The sequence below is a fragment of the Babylonia areolata genome, chromosome 1, assembly GCF_041734735.1.
Source record: "Babylonia areolata isolate BAREFJ2019XMU chromosome 1, ASM4173473v1, whole genome shotgun sequence".
Taxonomy (NCBI): domain Eukaryota; kingdom Metazoa; phylum Mollusca; class Gastropoda; order Neogastropoda; family Buccinidae; genus Babylonia; species Babylonia areolata.
In genome coordinates this window covers 102,359,168-102,374,167 of record NC_134876.1, presented here as the reverse complement: position 1 = coordinate 102,374,167, position 15,000 = coordinate 102,359,168, and the positions used below count along the sequence as shown (strand labels likewise).

At 43.8% G+C, this 15,000-nt stretch overlaps 1 protein-coding gene across 1 annotated transcript in view; it reads left to right on the top strand.

Annotated features, from left to right (window-relative positions):
- LOC143294655 (polycystin-2-like) overlaps positions 1-15,000 on the top strand; it is a 44,447-nt gene that overhangs the window by 3,658 nt on the left and 25,789 nt on the right. The window contains 7 exon segments of the mRNA XM_076606037.1: positions 323-436; positions 5,334-5,464; positions 8,088-8,347; positions 10,161-10,347; positions 10,349-10,386; positions 11,576-11,738; positions 12,292-12,528. Of these exon segments, the coding sequence (XP_076462152.1) occupies positions 323-436; positions 5,334-5,464; positions 8,088-8,347; positions 10,161-10,347; positions 10,349-10,386; positions 11,576-11,738; positions 12,292-12,528 (1,130 nt within the window).

The following is a 15,000-nucleotide window of genomic DNA, read 5'->3' as shown; positions in this document are numbered from 1 at the left end:
TGTGTGTGTTCTTTTTGGACAGACCCCCCCACCCTCCCCTAATAATAGAAAAAGAAAAAAAGAAGGGGGTGGAGTTTAGGAGGAATGTGTGTGTGTGTGTGTGTGTGTGTGTGTGTGTGTGTGTGTGTGTGTGTGTGTGTGTTGGAATTATGCATGATGCATGCAGTTTGATATGAAACCTTTTACTGGTTAAATGTATTCATGTATTTATAAATGTATTCATGTATGTATAAATGTATTCATGTATGTATAAATGTATTCATGTATGTATACATGTATTCATGTATTGATAAATGTATTCAATGTGTTCAATCCCCTACAGCGCTGTGGGCCACGCGACAGACGGAGGAGACGAAAACCAACCGGGAACTGTATGTGAAGACCACGCTGAGAGAGCTGATCATCTACATCGTCTTTCTCATTGTCATCTGTGTCAGTAAGTGGACACCACAGGCAACCAGTCCTCCTATCAACCAACCAACCAGCAAAGCAAGCAAGCAAACCAGCAACCAGCCAACTACCAGCTAGCTCATCCAACCAACCAAACAGCCAGCAAAAATCAAGAATTTTTGTTTTTCTTCTTTCTTTTTTCCATCTACATGTATTCTGGATTGTCATAATGAATTTATATACAAAATAAAATGGTGGTGGACCCAAGAAAGTATGGGACACACACACACACACACACACACACACACACACACACACACACACACACACACACACACACACACACACTCACACACACACACACAGAATCATGAAAATTTTAATCATTTCTTCCTTGTTGGCGCATGGAGGGTAGACATTAGCAGTGTATGTATTGCTTTAATTGTAGGAAACATTGAAATATCAACTGAGCATATTTGTTTGGTCATTCAACAAGCAATATAGTTAAAGTAATCTCAGCAGTCATTGTAGCATATGGTATTGGTGATAAAATTAAGATAAGAACATGTCACATGACAATCTTTCCAATCTTTATGGATTTTCCAAGCTTTATGGATTTTCCAGTCTTTATGAATTTTCCAAGCGTTACGGATTTTCCAGTCTTTATGAATTTTCCAAGCTTTACGGATTTTCCAGTCTTTATGAATTTTCCAAGTTTTATGGATTTTCCAGTCTTTATGAATTTTCCAAGCTTTACGGATTTTCCAGTCTTTATGAATTTTCCAAGCTTTATGGATTTTCCAGTCTTTATGAATTTTCCAAGCTTTACGGATTTTCCAGTCTTTATGAATTTTCCAAGCTTTATGGATTTTCCAGTCTTTATGAATTTTCCAAGCTTTACAGATTTTCCAGGCTTTAAATTAAACTGAGTTTAAACATACTCCATTCCCCGCTTTGAATGAATTACAGAAAAAAAGACTTTAGTCTCTTGTACCAGTCTTATATTATGAATTTCAAGTATCATCCGATTTTGGATATTCCATTGTAAAATGAAATTCATCTTGGTCTCCTGTACCAATCTTATTTCTTAGATCATCAAATTTTGGGCATTTGATTACAAAATGAATTTTGTCTCCAATTCCGTCCATGTCACAGTGACGGCAAGTGCGTATTTCTCATGGAAAGTTATCAGGCCTGTCACGTTCGTCCACAACCTGCTCCACCAAGAAATAACCAATCTTCATCAGTCAACCAGACCACTAACCAATCAGCCAGTCAGCCCTGGCCCCACCACCAGTCTACCCAACCAACCAAACTGTCAGTTTACAGACTACCCAACCAACCAAGCTATCAGTTTACTTCAGTACCCACATGCTAGTCCTCAACAGACAAGACAATCATCCATTTGTTTAATATATATATATATATATATATATATATATATATATATATATATATATATATATATAATTACATGAAATCACTAAATCAGCCAGCCAGCCAACACCTTACCCCTATATCTTTTTACCCAAATAAATTACATGGATTGGAGTATTTAGTTAAACAGATTTCTTATTGGCATTTGGTTTATTTTTAGCCCCTTTTTTGTACATGTATTAAGGCATGCACCTTAGCGGAGGAAGCAGGGCTCAACTTCTGGAGACATTTTCCCTTGCAACACCTGTGGGAAGTGCTGCACCTCTTCTGCCATATAAGGACACACACCGACAGATAAGCCTGCCTGCCTACTCATCCGTTGGTCCGACGGGAGACTCCATCAAGGCATGCACTTTGCTTAAGCAGCCCCTACACCCTGGCCCGGCCCCTACACCCTGACCCGGCCACTACACCCTGGCTACAAACTTACAATATTACAAACATGCACTTTGTTTAAGCGGCCCCTACATCAGGCTACAAACTTTACAATATTACAAAGAGCTATCAGTCCCACTCAGGAAATGGACAGGTAACCAGCCAAAACAGTTGTATAGACATATAGACAGTCTTCCACTGTCTCACAGTATTCCTTTCTGGTGATCCGTGAACTCCAGCACAAGTCTTCACAGTTCTGTGAAACAAAACCCTGAACTTGCTGAGTATGTGGTATTTGTTTTTATTTCATGTTTAGCACAACTCTATGCTTTGTACAAGCTTTATTTTAATGTCAAATTCAGCATGACAATGTGCTTGGTATGAGCTTTATTTTAAAATCATTTTCAGCTTCAGTGTGCTTAGTTTGAGCTTATTTTAAAGTCATTTTCAGTGAGACTATGTCCTTTGATAAGCTTTAAAAAAAAGTCTCATTCAGCATGTCTATAAAATAAGTTTTGTATAAGCTTGACTAAGTCGTGTTCAGCATGACAGTGTGCTGTATCTACAGGTCTTGTATTCTGGTGAAAGGAAGCTTCCCAGAAAATTGAGCTGATGATGACCTTACAACATTTTTTTTTTTGTGTTCAGTCATATGTGGCATGCATGAAACTTACATGTGCTTTGCATAAGCTTCTAAGTCATGTTCAGCATGACATTCTGTTGTACTTAACTAAACCGCAAATTCTGTGAAAGGATACCTCAAGAAAAGAAAATTAGTTGAAATTTTGTTGTAGATGAGTTCCAGCTTCTCTCTGTTTTAAGGAGGTGGTATATAGTGTTATAGTGTGTTGATAAGGGGTTGGTGTATAGTGTGTTGATAAGGAGTGGTGTATAGTGTGTTGATAAGGAGGTGGTGTATAGTGTGTTGATAAGGAGGTGGTGTATAGTGTGTTGATAAGGTGGTGTATAATGTGTTGATGAGGAGGTGGTGTATAGTGTGTTGATAAGGAGGTGGTATATAGTGTTATAGTGTGTTGATAAGGAGGTGGTATATAGTGTGTTGACAAGGAGGTGGTGTATAGTGTGTTGATAAGGGGGTGGTGTATAGTGTGTTGATAAGGGGGTGGTGTATAGTGTGTTGATAAGGGGGTGGTGTATAGTGTGTTGATAAGGAGGTGGTGTATAATGTGTTGATGAGGAGGTGGTGTATAGTGTGTTGATAAGGAGTTGGTGTATAATGTGTTGATGAGGAGGTGGTGTATAGTGTGTTGATAAGGAGGTGGTGTATAGTGTTATAGTGTGTTGATAAGGAGGTGGTATATAGTGTGTTGACAAGGAGGTGGTGTATAGTGTGTTGATAAGGAGGTGGTATATAGTGTGTTGATAAGGGAGTGGTGTATAGTGTGTTGATAAGGGGGTGGTGTATAGTGTGTTGATAAGGAGGTGGTGTATAGTGTGTTGATAAGGAGGTGGTGTATAATGTGTTGATGAGGAGGTGGTGTATAGTGTGTTGATAAGGAGGTGGTGTATAGTGTTATAGTGTGTTGATAAGGAGGTGGTATATAGTGTGTTGACAAGGAGGTGGTGTATAGTGTGTTGATAAGGGGGTGGTGTATAGTGTGTTGATAAGGGGGTGGTGTATAGTGTGTTGATAAGGAGGTGGTATATAGTGTGTTAAGGGGGTGGTGTATAGTGTGTTGATAAGGAGGTGGTGCATAGTGTGTTGATGAGGAGGTGGTGTATAGTGTGTTGATGAGGAGGTGGTATATAGTGTGTTAAGGGGGTGGTGTATAGTGTGTTGATAAGGAGGTGGTGCATAGTGTGTTGATGAGGAGGTGGTGTATAGTGTGTTGATGAGGAGAGGTGGTGTATAGTGTGTTGGTAGGGGGGTGGTATATAGTGTGTTGATAAGGAGGTGGTATATAGTGTGTTGATAAGGGGGTGGTGTATAGTGTTATAGTGTGTTGATAAGGGGGTGGTATATAGTGTGTTGATAAGGAGGTGGTGTATAGTGTGTTGATGAGGAGGTGATGTATAGTGTGTTGATAAGGAGGTGGTGTATAGTGTGTTGATAAGGGGGTGGTGTATAATGTGTTGATGAGGAGGTGGTGTATAGTGTGTTGATAAGGGGGTGGTATATAGTGTGTTGATAAGGAGGTGGTATATAGTGTGTTGATAAGGAGGTGGTATATAGTGTGTTGATAAGGGGGTGGTGTATAGTGTGTTGATAAGGAGGTGGTGTATAGTGTGTTGACAGGGGGTGGTATATAGTGTGTTGATAAGGAGGTGGTGTATAGTGTGTTGATGAGGAGGTGGTGTATAGTGTGTTGACAGGGGGTGGTATATAGTGTGTTGATAAGGAGGTGGTGTATAGTGTGTTGATAAGGGGGTGGTGTATAGTGTGTTGACAAGGAGGTGGTGTATAGCGTGTTGATAAGGAGGTGGTATATAGTGTGTTGATGAGGAGGTGGTATATAGTGTGTTGAGAAGGAGGTGGTGTATAGTGTGTTGATAAGGTGTTGACAAGGAGGTGGTGTATAGTGTGTTGATAAGGAGGTGGTATATAGTGTGTTGACAAGGAGGTGGTATATAGTGTGTTGATAAGGGGGTGGTGTATAGTGTGTTGATAAGGAGGTGGTATATAGTGTGTTGATGAGAAGGTGGTATATAGTGTGTTGACAAGGAGGTGGTGTATAGTGTGTTGATAAGGTGTTGACAAGGAGGTGGTATAGTGTGTTGATAAGGAGGTGGTGCATATATAGTGTGTTGATAAGGAGGTGGTGTATAGTGTGTTGATAAGGAGGTGGTGTATAGTGTGTTGACAAGGAGGTGGTATAGTGTGTTGATAAGGAGGTGGTATATAGTGTGTTGATAAGGAGGTGGTATAAAGTGTGTTGATAAGGAGGTGGTGTATAGTGTGTTGACGGATCCACACACACTGCACCACATATCTCTGTTTTAAGGAGGTGGTGTATAGAGTGTTGACAGATCCACATACACTGCACCACATATCTCTGTTTTAAGGAGGTGGTATATAGTGTGTTGACGGATCCACATACACTGCACCACATATCCCTGACATTCACATGACCTTGACCTTGCGATGACCCTGTGACCTTTGTGTTGCCCAGTCACGTTCGGCATGACGAGCACCACCATGTATTACTACACCAAGGTGATGAGCGACCTGTTTCTGGACACGGCCAATAAACAGAATGGTGGAACCTTCCGCACTCTGACCAGCGTTGAGGACTTCTGGCGCGTGAGTTTGCCTTTTTGGGAAAGGTTTTTTTTTTTAATGATATTTTTTATAATCTTTTTGCTGTTTTATGTTAAACCTTTGAAAAATGGCTGTGTGTGTGTGTGTGTGTGTGTGTGTGTGTGTGTGTGTGACAGTAATGATAATGATTATGATGAACCATTTTTATTTATTTAGTGTTGGTATCTTGTGTCTTATTCATCCTTGGGGTATTGGGGCAAATGGGCTTAGAACTGCAAAGGTAAGCACTATATTATGAATACACATTATTATGAATATATCTATCTATCTGTCTGTCTATATGTGCATAATGTTTTTATTATTATAAGTTGAGCAGAATGTTGTGTGAATCGTACCTGACTGCTCAGTACACCATATATATATGTATGTCTATCTGATCTATATTTGCCTATCAGCCACTCTATCTACCTACCTATCTATCTGTCTATCTAGCTGTCTGTCTGTCTGGCTGTCTGTCGATATATATATGTCTGTATATGTATACGCACATAGTTATTTTTGTTGTTATTATTATGAGTATAACGTTGCGCCATGCACCTGACTGCTCACTGAGCACAGTATAACGTTGCGCCATGCACCTGACTGTTCAGTACAGTATAACGTTGCGCCATGCACCTGACTGCTCACTGAGTACAGTATAACGTTGCGCCATGCACCTGACTGCTCACTCAGTACAGTATAACGTTGCGCCATGCACCTGACTGCTCACTGAGTACAGTATAACGTTGCGCCATGCACCTGACTGCTCACTGACTACAGTATAACGTTGCACCATGCACCTGACTGCTCACTCAGTACAGTATAACGTTGTGCCATACACCTGACTGTTCAGTACAGTATAACGTTGCACCATGCACCTGACTGCGTACTCAGTACAGTATAACGTTGCGCCATACACCTGACTGTTCAGTACAGTATAACGTTGCACCATGCACCTGACTCCTCACCGAGTACAGTATAACGTTGCACCATGCACCTGACTGCTCACTCAGTACAGTATAACGTTGCGCCATACACCTGACTGTTCAGTACAGTATAACGTTGCGCCATGCACCTGACTGTTCAGTACAGTATAACGTTGCGCCATGCACCTGACTGTTCAGTACAGTATAACGTTGCGCCATGCACCTGACTGCTCACTGAGTACAGTATAACGTTGCGCCATGCACCTGACTGTTCAGTACAGTATAACGTTGCGCCATGCACCTGACTGTTCAGTACAGTATAACGTTGCGCCATACACCTGACAGCTCACTCAGTACAGTATAACGTTGCGCCATGCACCTGACTGCTCAGTACAGTATAACGTTGCGCCATGTACCTGACTGTTCAGTACAGTATAACATTGCGCCATGCACCTGACTGTTCAGTACAGTATAACGTTGCGCCATGCACCTGACTGCTCACTGAGTACAGTATAACATTGCACCATGCACCTGACTGTTCAGTACAGTATAACGTTGTGCCATACACCTGACTGCTCACTGAGTACAGTATAACGTTGCGCCATGCACCTGACTGCTCACTGAGTACAGTATAACGTTGCACCATGCACCTGACTGCTCACTGAGTACAGTATAACGTTGCGCCATGCACCTGACTGCTCACTGAGTACAGTATAACGTTGTGCCATACACCTGACTGCTCACTGAGTACAGTATAACGTTGCGCCATGCACCTGACTGCTCACTGAGCACAGTATAACGTTACGCCATGCACCTGACTGTTCAGTACATTATAACATTGCACCATGCACCTGACTGCTCACTGAGTACAGTATAACGTTGCGCCATACACCTGACTGCTCACTGAGTACAGTATAACGTTGCGCCATGCACCTGACTGCTCACTGAGTACAGTATAACGTTACGCCATGCACCTGACTGTTCAGTACAGTATAACATTGCGCCATACACCTGACTGCTCACTGAGTACAGTATAACGTTGCGCCATGCACCTGACTGCTCACTGAGCACAGTATAACGTTGCGCCATACACCTGACTGCTCACTGAGTACAGTATAACGTTGCGCCATACACTTGACTGCTCACTGAGTACAGTATAACGTTGTGCCATACACCTGACTGCTCACTGAGTACAGTATAACGTTGCGCCATGCACCTGACTGCTCACTCAGTACAGTATAACGTTGCGCCATGCACCTGACTGTTCAGTACAGTATAACGTTGCGCCATGCACCTGACTGCTCACTGAGTACAGTATAACGTTGCGCCATGCACCTGACTGCTCACTCAGTACAGTATAACATTGCGCCATGCACCTGACTGTTCAGTACAGTATAACGTTGCGCCATGCACCTGACTGCTCACTCAGTACAGTATAACGTTGCGCCATGCACCTGACTGTTCAGTACAGTATAACGTTGCGCCATGCACCTGACTGCTCACTCAGTACAGTATAACATTGCGCCATACACTTGACTGCTCACTCAGTACAGTATAACGTTGCGCCATGCACCTGACTGTTCAGTACAGTATAACATTGCGCCATGCACCTGACTGTTCAGTACAGTATAACGTTGCGCCATGCACCTGACTGTTCAGTAGAGTATAACATTGCACCATGCACCTGACTGCTCACTCAGTACACCAAGGGGCCACTGATGGACGGCCTGTACTGGGAGACCTGGTACAACAATGCCACCATGAAGCCGGACGAGATGGGTTACATCTACTACGAGAACAAGCTGCTGGGCGTGCCGCGCCTCCGCCAGATCCGTGTCCACTCCAACTCCTGCCAGGTCCACGAGGACTTCGAGAACTTCATCGCTGAGTGCTTCGACTCCTACACCGACACTATAGAGGACACGAAGGGCTTCGGACCGCAGGATCCGGAATATACTGCGTGCGTGTGTGTGTGTGTGTGTGTGGGTATGTGTGTGTGTGTGCGCGTGCGTGCGTGCGTGCTTGTGTGTGTGCGTGCGTGTGTGTGTGTGTGTGTGTGTGTGTGTGTGTGTGTGTGTATGCGTGTGTGTGTGTGTGTGTGTGTGAATGCAGAGATGCCAACTGTTATGACTTCGCCATATTTTGTTACACCTGATCAAAGTTTGTTCCCATGTTATGCCAACATCAATTTTTTTCCACAAGTTTATTTCTGACTTCATAGCATGGTCACATGCTTTCCTGCCGTGATGTTACCCAGACTCTCTAGACCTATCGATCACGAGGGCAGGGCAGGGCTGTCACTACTGATCTTGGTCTCATGTGATGATGCTCAGCTAATCGCATGCATGTTTTTAGATTGAAGCGAGAGAATCTGAGCGCACTGGTTCGAATCACGGCTCAGCCGCCGATATTTTCTCCCCCTTCACTAGACCTTGAGTGGTCGTCTGGACGCTAGACATTCGGATGAGACGATAAACCGAGGTCCCGTGTGCAGCATGCACTTAGCGCATGTAAAAGAACCCACGGCAACAGAAGGGTTGTTCCTGGCAAAATTCTGTAGAAAAATCTACTTCGATCGGAAAAACAAAACTGCACGCAGGAAAAAATACAAAAAATGGGTGGCGCTGTAGTATAGCGACGCGTTCTCCCAGGGGAGAGCAGCCCGAATTTCACACAGAGAAATCTGTTGTGATAAAAAGAAATACAAATACAAATACAAAAAATAGTCAGTCATGTCTAACAGTGACTATCAGAACAGCAGAAGAGGCAGCATGTATGTGTGTATGATAGTCATGTCTGACTGTGACTATCAGAACAGCAGAAGAGGCAGCAAGTATGTGTGTATGATAGTCATGTCTGACTGTGACTATCAGAACAGCAGAAGAGGCAGCATGTATGTGTGTATGATAGTCATGTCTGTGACTATCAGAACAGCAGAAGAGGCAGCATGTATGTGTGTATGTTAGTCATGTCTGACTGTGACTATCAGAACAGCAGAAGAGGCAGCATGTATGTGTGTATGTTAGTCATGTCTAACAGTGACTATCAGAACAGCAGAAGAGGCAGCATGTATGTGTGTATGTTAGTCATGTCTGACTGTGACTATCAGAACAGCAGAAGAGGCAAAACTGCTGTCCAGACTGTCTGGGGTAGAATTTGTGATTAAAGTGGAGTGTATCTTGTCCAAGTTCAAACCCCCACTCTGTGAGCCAAGAGGGGTTTCGGACAGTTGGGAACGGGGATGTTTGATCTGTGAGGGGTGAAGAAATAATTGAGGTGTATACTGTGTGTTAGGTTTTTTTGGTTTTTTTGTGTGTGTTCAAGGAATAAAGTCTGTTTATATGCATGAATATGACTACGTGTGGTTTATTTTCTTTTCCAAATGTTTTTATCTTGTTTTTTACTTGCTAAATTGTATGGGATCAATACTGAGGATGTTTACAGTCCTGATATGGTTCGGTGTAGTTGGCTAGGCTATAAGCAACAATGATAAATAAATGATAATGATAAATAAATGATAATGATAAATAAACAGTGTTCACTCATATGAATGAGTGGGCTGTTACAGCTGTCCAAAAACCTTTTTGGCTGACAGTGGGGGATGGAACCTGGGCAAGACACTCTCCACCAGGATCAAATTTTACCCCACATAGTTTTTTGCCATGGCATGCAGGCAGCCATTCTCAGTTTTCAGGGGTTATAAACAACTTGCGGGGTTAGAAAAGGTAAAAAAGAGAAAGAAAAAAACACATCAGTCCGTGTCCCTCTGGCAGGTGGACGTACCAGTCGGAGAGTGACCTGGATGGCTCCTCACACTGGGGTCTGCTGGCCACCTACAGTGGTGCTGGGAACATGCAGGACCTTCGCTCCAACAAGTCGGGGTCGCTGGAGATCGTGGACTATCTGTACGACAACCTGTGGGTCCGGCGAGGCTCCCGCGTGGTCTTCATCGACTTCACCTGTCTACAACGCCAACATCAACCTCTTCTGCGTCGTGCGGTCAGTTTTGTTGTTGTTATTGTTATAGATTATTGTTATCATCATAATTATTATTATTATTATTAGTCCCTCCATCTCAAGGAAGACATGACTGCAGCTATCTATGCACACGGGAGTGGCTATGCAGGCCAAGTCTGGATTTGTTGTGACATGAGCACACAGGGCATTGGAAGTCAGCTGATGTTTCAAGGAGAGCCTTGTTGCGGCGTTCCTTTTCAAGTGTCTTTGGTCTGAAAAAACAACATGAAGAAAAGATGCCCCCCCACCCCCCTGACCTCCCTCCACTGCCCCCTCCCCCGGCCCCCAGCCTCCCGAAAAAACCCAACAAAACCGAACAGTGATGTCCTTTACTTATGGTTCTAAAGAGCAAACAGACGGGAGGTAATACACCAAGGGAAGTCACTAGCCTGACCTACTTTCTCTGCATAAGCGGGGTGGTAGTTTGCACAGGACAGGAATCAGATCCATACTGGAGTCTGCACTAGAGGGTAACAATAAACAGAAGAGACACAACTGAACAACACCAAAGTGACTTAGCAGTAGTGCAGGATCTCCTCTGGTGTGTGGCCTCCTGGTGACCTAACATCAATGGTTCCCTGTGTACTGCTGATGCTAGGACTGCGACAGATGGACCCGGGTGTGGCGGCGGTGTATGGGGCACTTGGAATGAGGGGTGTGGCGGCGGTGTATGGGGCACTTGGAATGAGGGGTGTGGCGGCGGTGTATGGGGCACTTGGAGTGAGGGGTGTGGCGGCGGTGTATGGGGCACTTGGAATGAGGGGTGTGGGAGTGGTGTATGGGGCACTTGGAATGAGGGGTGTGGGAGTAATGTCGTTGAAACACTGCAGATGATGGGGCTACAAAAGAAAAGAAGAGAAGAAAAAGTAAGTGTAATTGTAGGTGAAACAAATTTTTTTCTCTCAGACTGTTGGTGGATTCTGCGCCAGTGGATTGCAATGAGTATGTTGAATTAAACTTAATTTCAGGGGAAAGAAAATAAAGAGGGCGCTAGTCAGAATTGCAGAGGGTAGGTAACCTACTTCCAGTAGGCTATCAACCGTAGCTACTTTCGTCTTTTTTGCACAGGCGGGAAGTAGTTTGTACAGGACAGGACTAGTGCACTTATTGGTCATGGTAAGTATGTTAGATAAAGGAAATTTTAGGAGAAAAATTTTCTTTTGTCTGACAGACTGCTGGTGGAGTTTCCTGCCACAGGGGGCGCCATTCCGTCGTGGACGTTCCGCACAGTGAAGCTGCTGCGTTACGTGACCATTGGTGACTACTTTGTGCTGGCCTGCGAGGCAATCTTCTGCCTCTTCATCCTCTACTACACTGTGGAGGAAGTCATTGAGGTGTGTGTGTCTTTTGTGTGTGTGTGTGAGTGTGTGCGTGTTTGTGTGTGTGCGCGCATCTATTCAAATAGTGTGTGTGTGTGTGTGTGTGTGTGTGTGTGTGCATCTATTCACAAAGTGCGGTTTTAGACAAGAGTATGTGTGCGTTTGTGTGTGTGTGTGTTTGTGTGTGTGTTCTTTCTTTTAGTCTGTGTGTGAATGTGTGTGTGTGTGTGTGCATCTATTCACAAAGTGTGGTTTTAGACAAGAGTATGTGTGCGTTTGTGTGTGTAAGTGTGTGTGTGTGTGTGTGTGTTTGTGTGTGTGTTCTTTCTTTTAGTCTGTGTGTGAATGTGTGTGTGAATGTGTGTGTGAATGTGCATGTATTGACAAAGGGACACAGTTACATATCAACACTGCTTAGTGTTTCCCATAAACTGGTGTTCAGGAAAGTAAAAGGTAATGCAGAATCAAAACAAGATGGAAAAGGTGAAGGGACCTCAATTAAGCCTCAGGTGCTTAAAAAAAAGTCCAGTGGGGGGGAAGCTGATGGAGGGTGCTCCATTTTATGCAGATCAAGAAGCACCGGCTGTCCTACTTCAAGAGCTTCTGGAACATCCTGGACATCCTGGTGATCATCATCTCGGTGGTGTGCGTCGTCTTCAACATCTACCGCACGGTGGAGGTCGGGGACAAGCTGGAAGGGCTGCTCAAGGAGCCGGAGAAGTTTGCCGACTTTGAGTCGCTCAGCTACTGGGAGACCCGCTTCTGCAACGCCATCGCCATCGCCACTTTCATGGCATGGATCAAGGTGCGGTTACTGGTTTTGTTTGTAGGGACAGCTGGCGACTGTTACAATATTCTCTTACCAGTTTAAAAAATATTTAGAAATGTACTTAGTGCCCATTGTGCCCTGTGGTTAAGATGCTCAGCAGCCAATACAGAGTCTGAGGGCACGGGTTCGAATCCCGCTCTCGCCCTTTCTGCCAAGTTTGATGGAACATCAAAGTGAACGTCAAGTCATTCAGGTGAGGTGATAAAGCAGAGTCCTGTGTGCAGCACGCATTTAGTGTCAGTCAGATGAGGTGATAAAGCAGGGTGCTGTGTGCAGCACACATTTAGCGTCATTCAGGTGAGGTGATAAAGCAGAGTCCTGTGTGCAGCACGCATTTAGTGTCATTCAGGTGAGGTGATAAAGCAGAGTCCTGTGTGCAGCACGCATTTAGTGTCAGTCAGATGAGGTGATAAAGCAGAGTCCTGTGTGCAACACACAGTGTCATTCAGATGAGGTGATAAAGCAGAGTTCTGTGTGCAGCACGCATTTAGCGTCATTCAGATGAGGTGATAAAGCAGAGTTCTGTGTGCAGCACGCATTTAGTGTCATTCAGGTGAGGTGATAAAGCAGAGTTCTGTGTGCAGCACACATTTAGTGTCATTCAGGTGAGGTGATAAAGCAGAGTTCTGTGTGCAACACACAGTGTCATTCAGGTGAGGTGATAAAGCAGAGTCCTGTGTGCAGCACACATTTAGCGTCATTCAGATGAGGTGATAAAGCAGAGTTCTGTGTGCAGCACACATTTAGTGTCATTCAGATGAGGTGATAAAGCAGAGTTCTGTGTGCAGCACACATTTAGTGTCATTCAGATGAGGTGATAAAGCAGAGTTCTGTGTGCAGCACACATTTAGTGTCATTCAGATGAGGTGATAAAGCAGAGTTCTGTGTGCAGCACGCATTTAGTGTCATTCAGGTGAGGTGATAAAGCAGAGTCCTGTGTGCAGCACGCATTTAGTGTCATTCAGGTGAGGTGATAAAGCAGAGTCCTGTGTGCAACACACAGTGTCATTCAGGTGAGGTGATAAAGCAGAGTCCTGTGTGCAGCACACATTTAGTGTCATTCAGATGAGGTGATAAAGCAGTCCTGTGTGCAGCACGCATTTAGTGTCATTCAGGTGAGGTGATAAAGCAGAGTCCTGTGTGCAGCACACATTTAGTGTCATTCAGGTGAGGTGATAAAGCAGAGTCCTGTGTGCAGCACACATTTAGCGTCATTCAGGTGAGGTGATAAAGCAGGGTCCTGTGTGCAGCACACATTTAGCGTCATTCAGATGAGGTGATAAAGCAGAGTCCTGTGTGCAGCACACATTTAGCGCAGTGAAAAAGGACTGTGGCAAAGAAAGTGTTTGTGCTCTCGCAAAATTCTGAAGAAGAAATTCAGTCTGATAGGTACACAAATATACAAGCATGCACTGAAGGCCAGACTAAGCGCGTTGGGTTATGCTGCTGGTCAGGCATCTACCTTACAGATGTGGTGTAGCATATATGTATTTGTCCAAATGCAGTGATGCCCCCTTGAGAAACTGAAACTGAAACTGAAAACTGTGCCCTCTGGTATGTAGAGCAGCAGTCTAAAAGAAGTGGATTAAAAAAATAATGGTTTGTTTACATTTTAGCATAGGACCTGGGAGGAAGAGCATTAGTTTAGTGGGAAGAGAAAGGATTTAACATTGAATTCCTCCCATGTTGAGAGTGGACTGTTGGCCTGGAGGTAATGTGTCTGCTTAGGAAGCGAGACAATCTGAGCGTACTGGTTCAGATCACGCCGGCAATCGCCAGTATTTTCTCCCCCTCCACAAGACCTTGAGTAGTGGTCTTGACACTAGTCATTCAGATGAGATGATAAACTGAGGCCCCTTGTGCAGCAAGCATTTAGCACACGTAAAAGAACCCACGGCAATAAAAGGGTTGTCCATGGAAAAATTCTGTAGAAGAATCTATTCAATAGGAAAACAAATAAAACTGCAGGCAGAAAAAAAAGAAAAAAGGTTGGTGCTGTCAGTGTAGCGACGCGTATTCCCTTGGGAGAGCAGCCGGAATTTCACACAGAGAAATCTGTTGTGACAAAAAGAATAATACAGATACATTCAAATACAAACACATCCATCTCTGTCTCTGTTTCAGTTTACAGGTCTGCTTTTGTCAGTTTTCTAAGTTATGTGTGTGTTAATGTAATGTTCATTGAAGATTATATGCAAAAGGTAACAAATTTGTATGATGACAGAGAATGCATGCTAATGAAGGACATGTCAGATTCAGGTTCAATGGTTGCTTAACTGTAAGAGGCAAAGGGATATGCAAGAAACTAGTCTGCAGTCTCAAGGCTGATAAAAAGTTGGGCTGTGGGAGAAAGAAAAAGTCTTTTTTTCCCCCTTGCATTGAAGGTTATATTTCTTTCAATGAAACATCATGTTTGACATAATTTTACACAGTTCACATATGTCACTA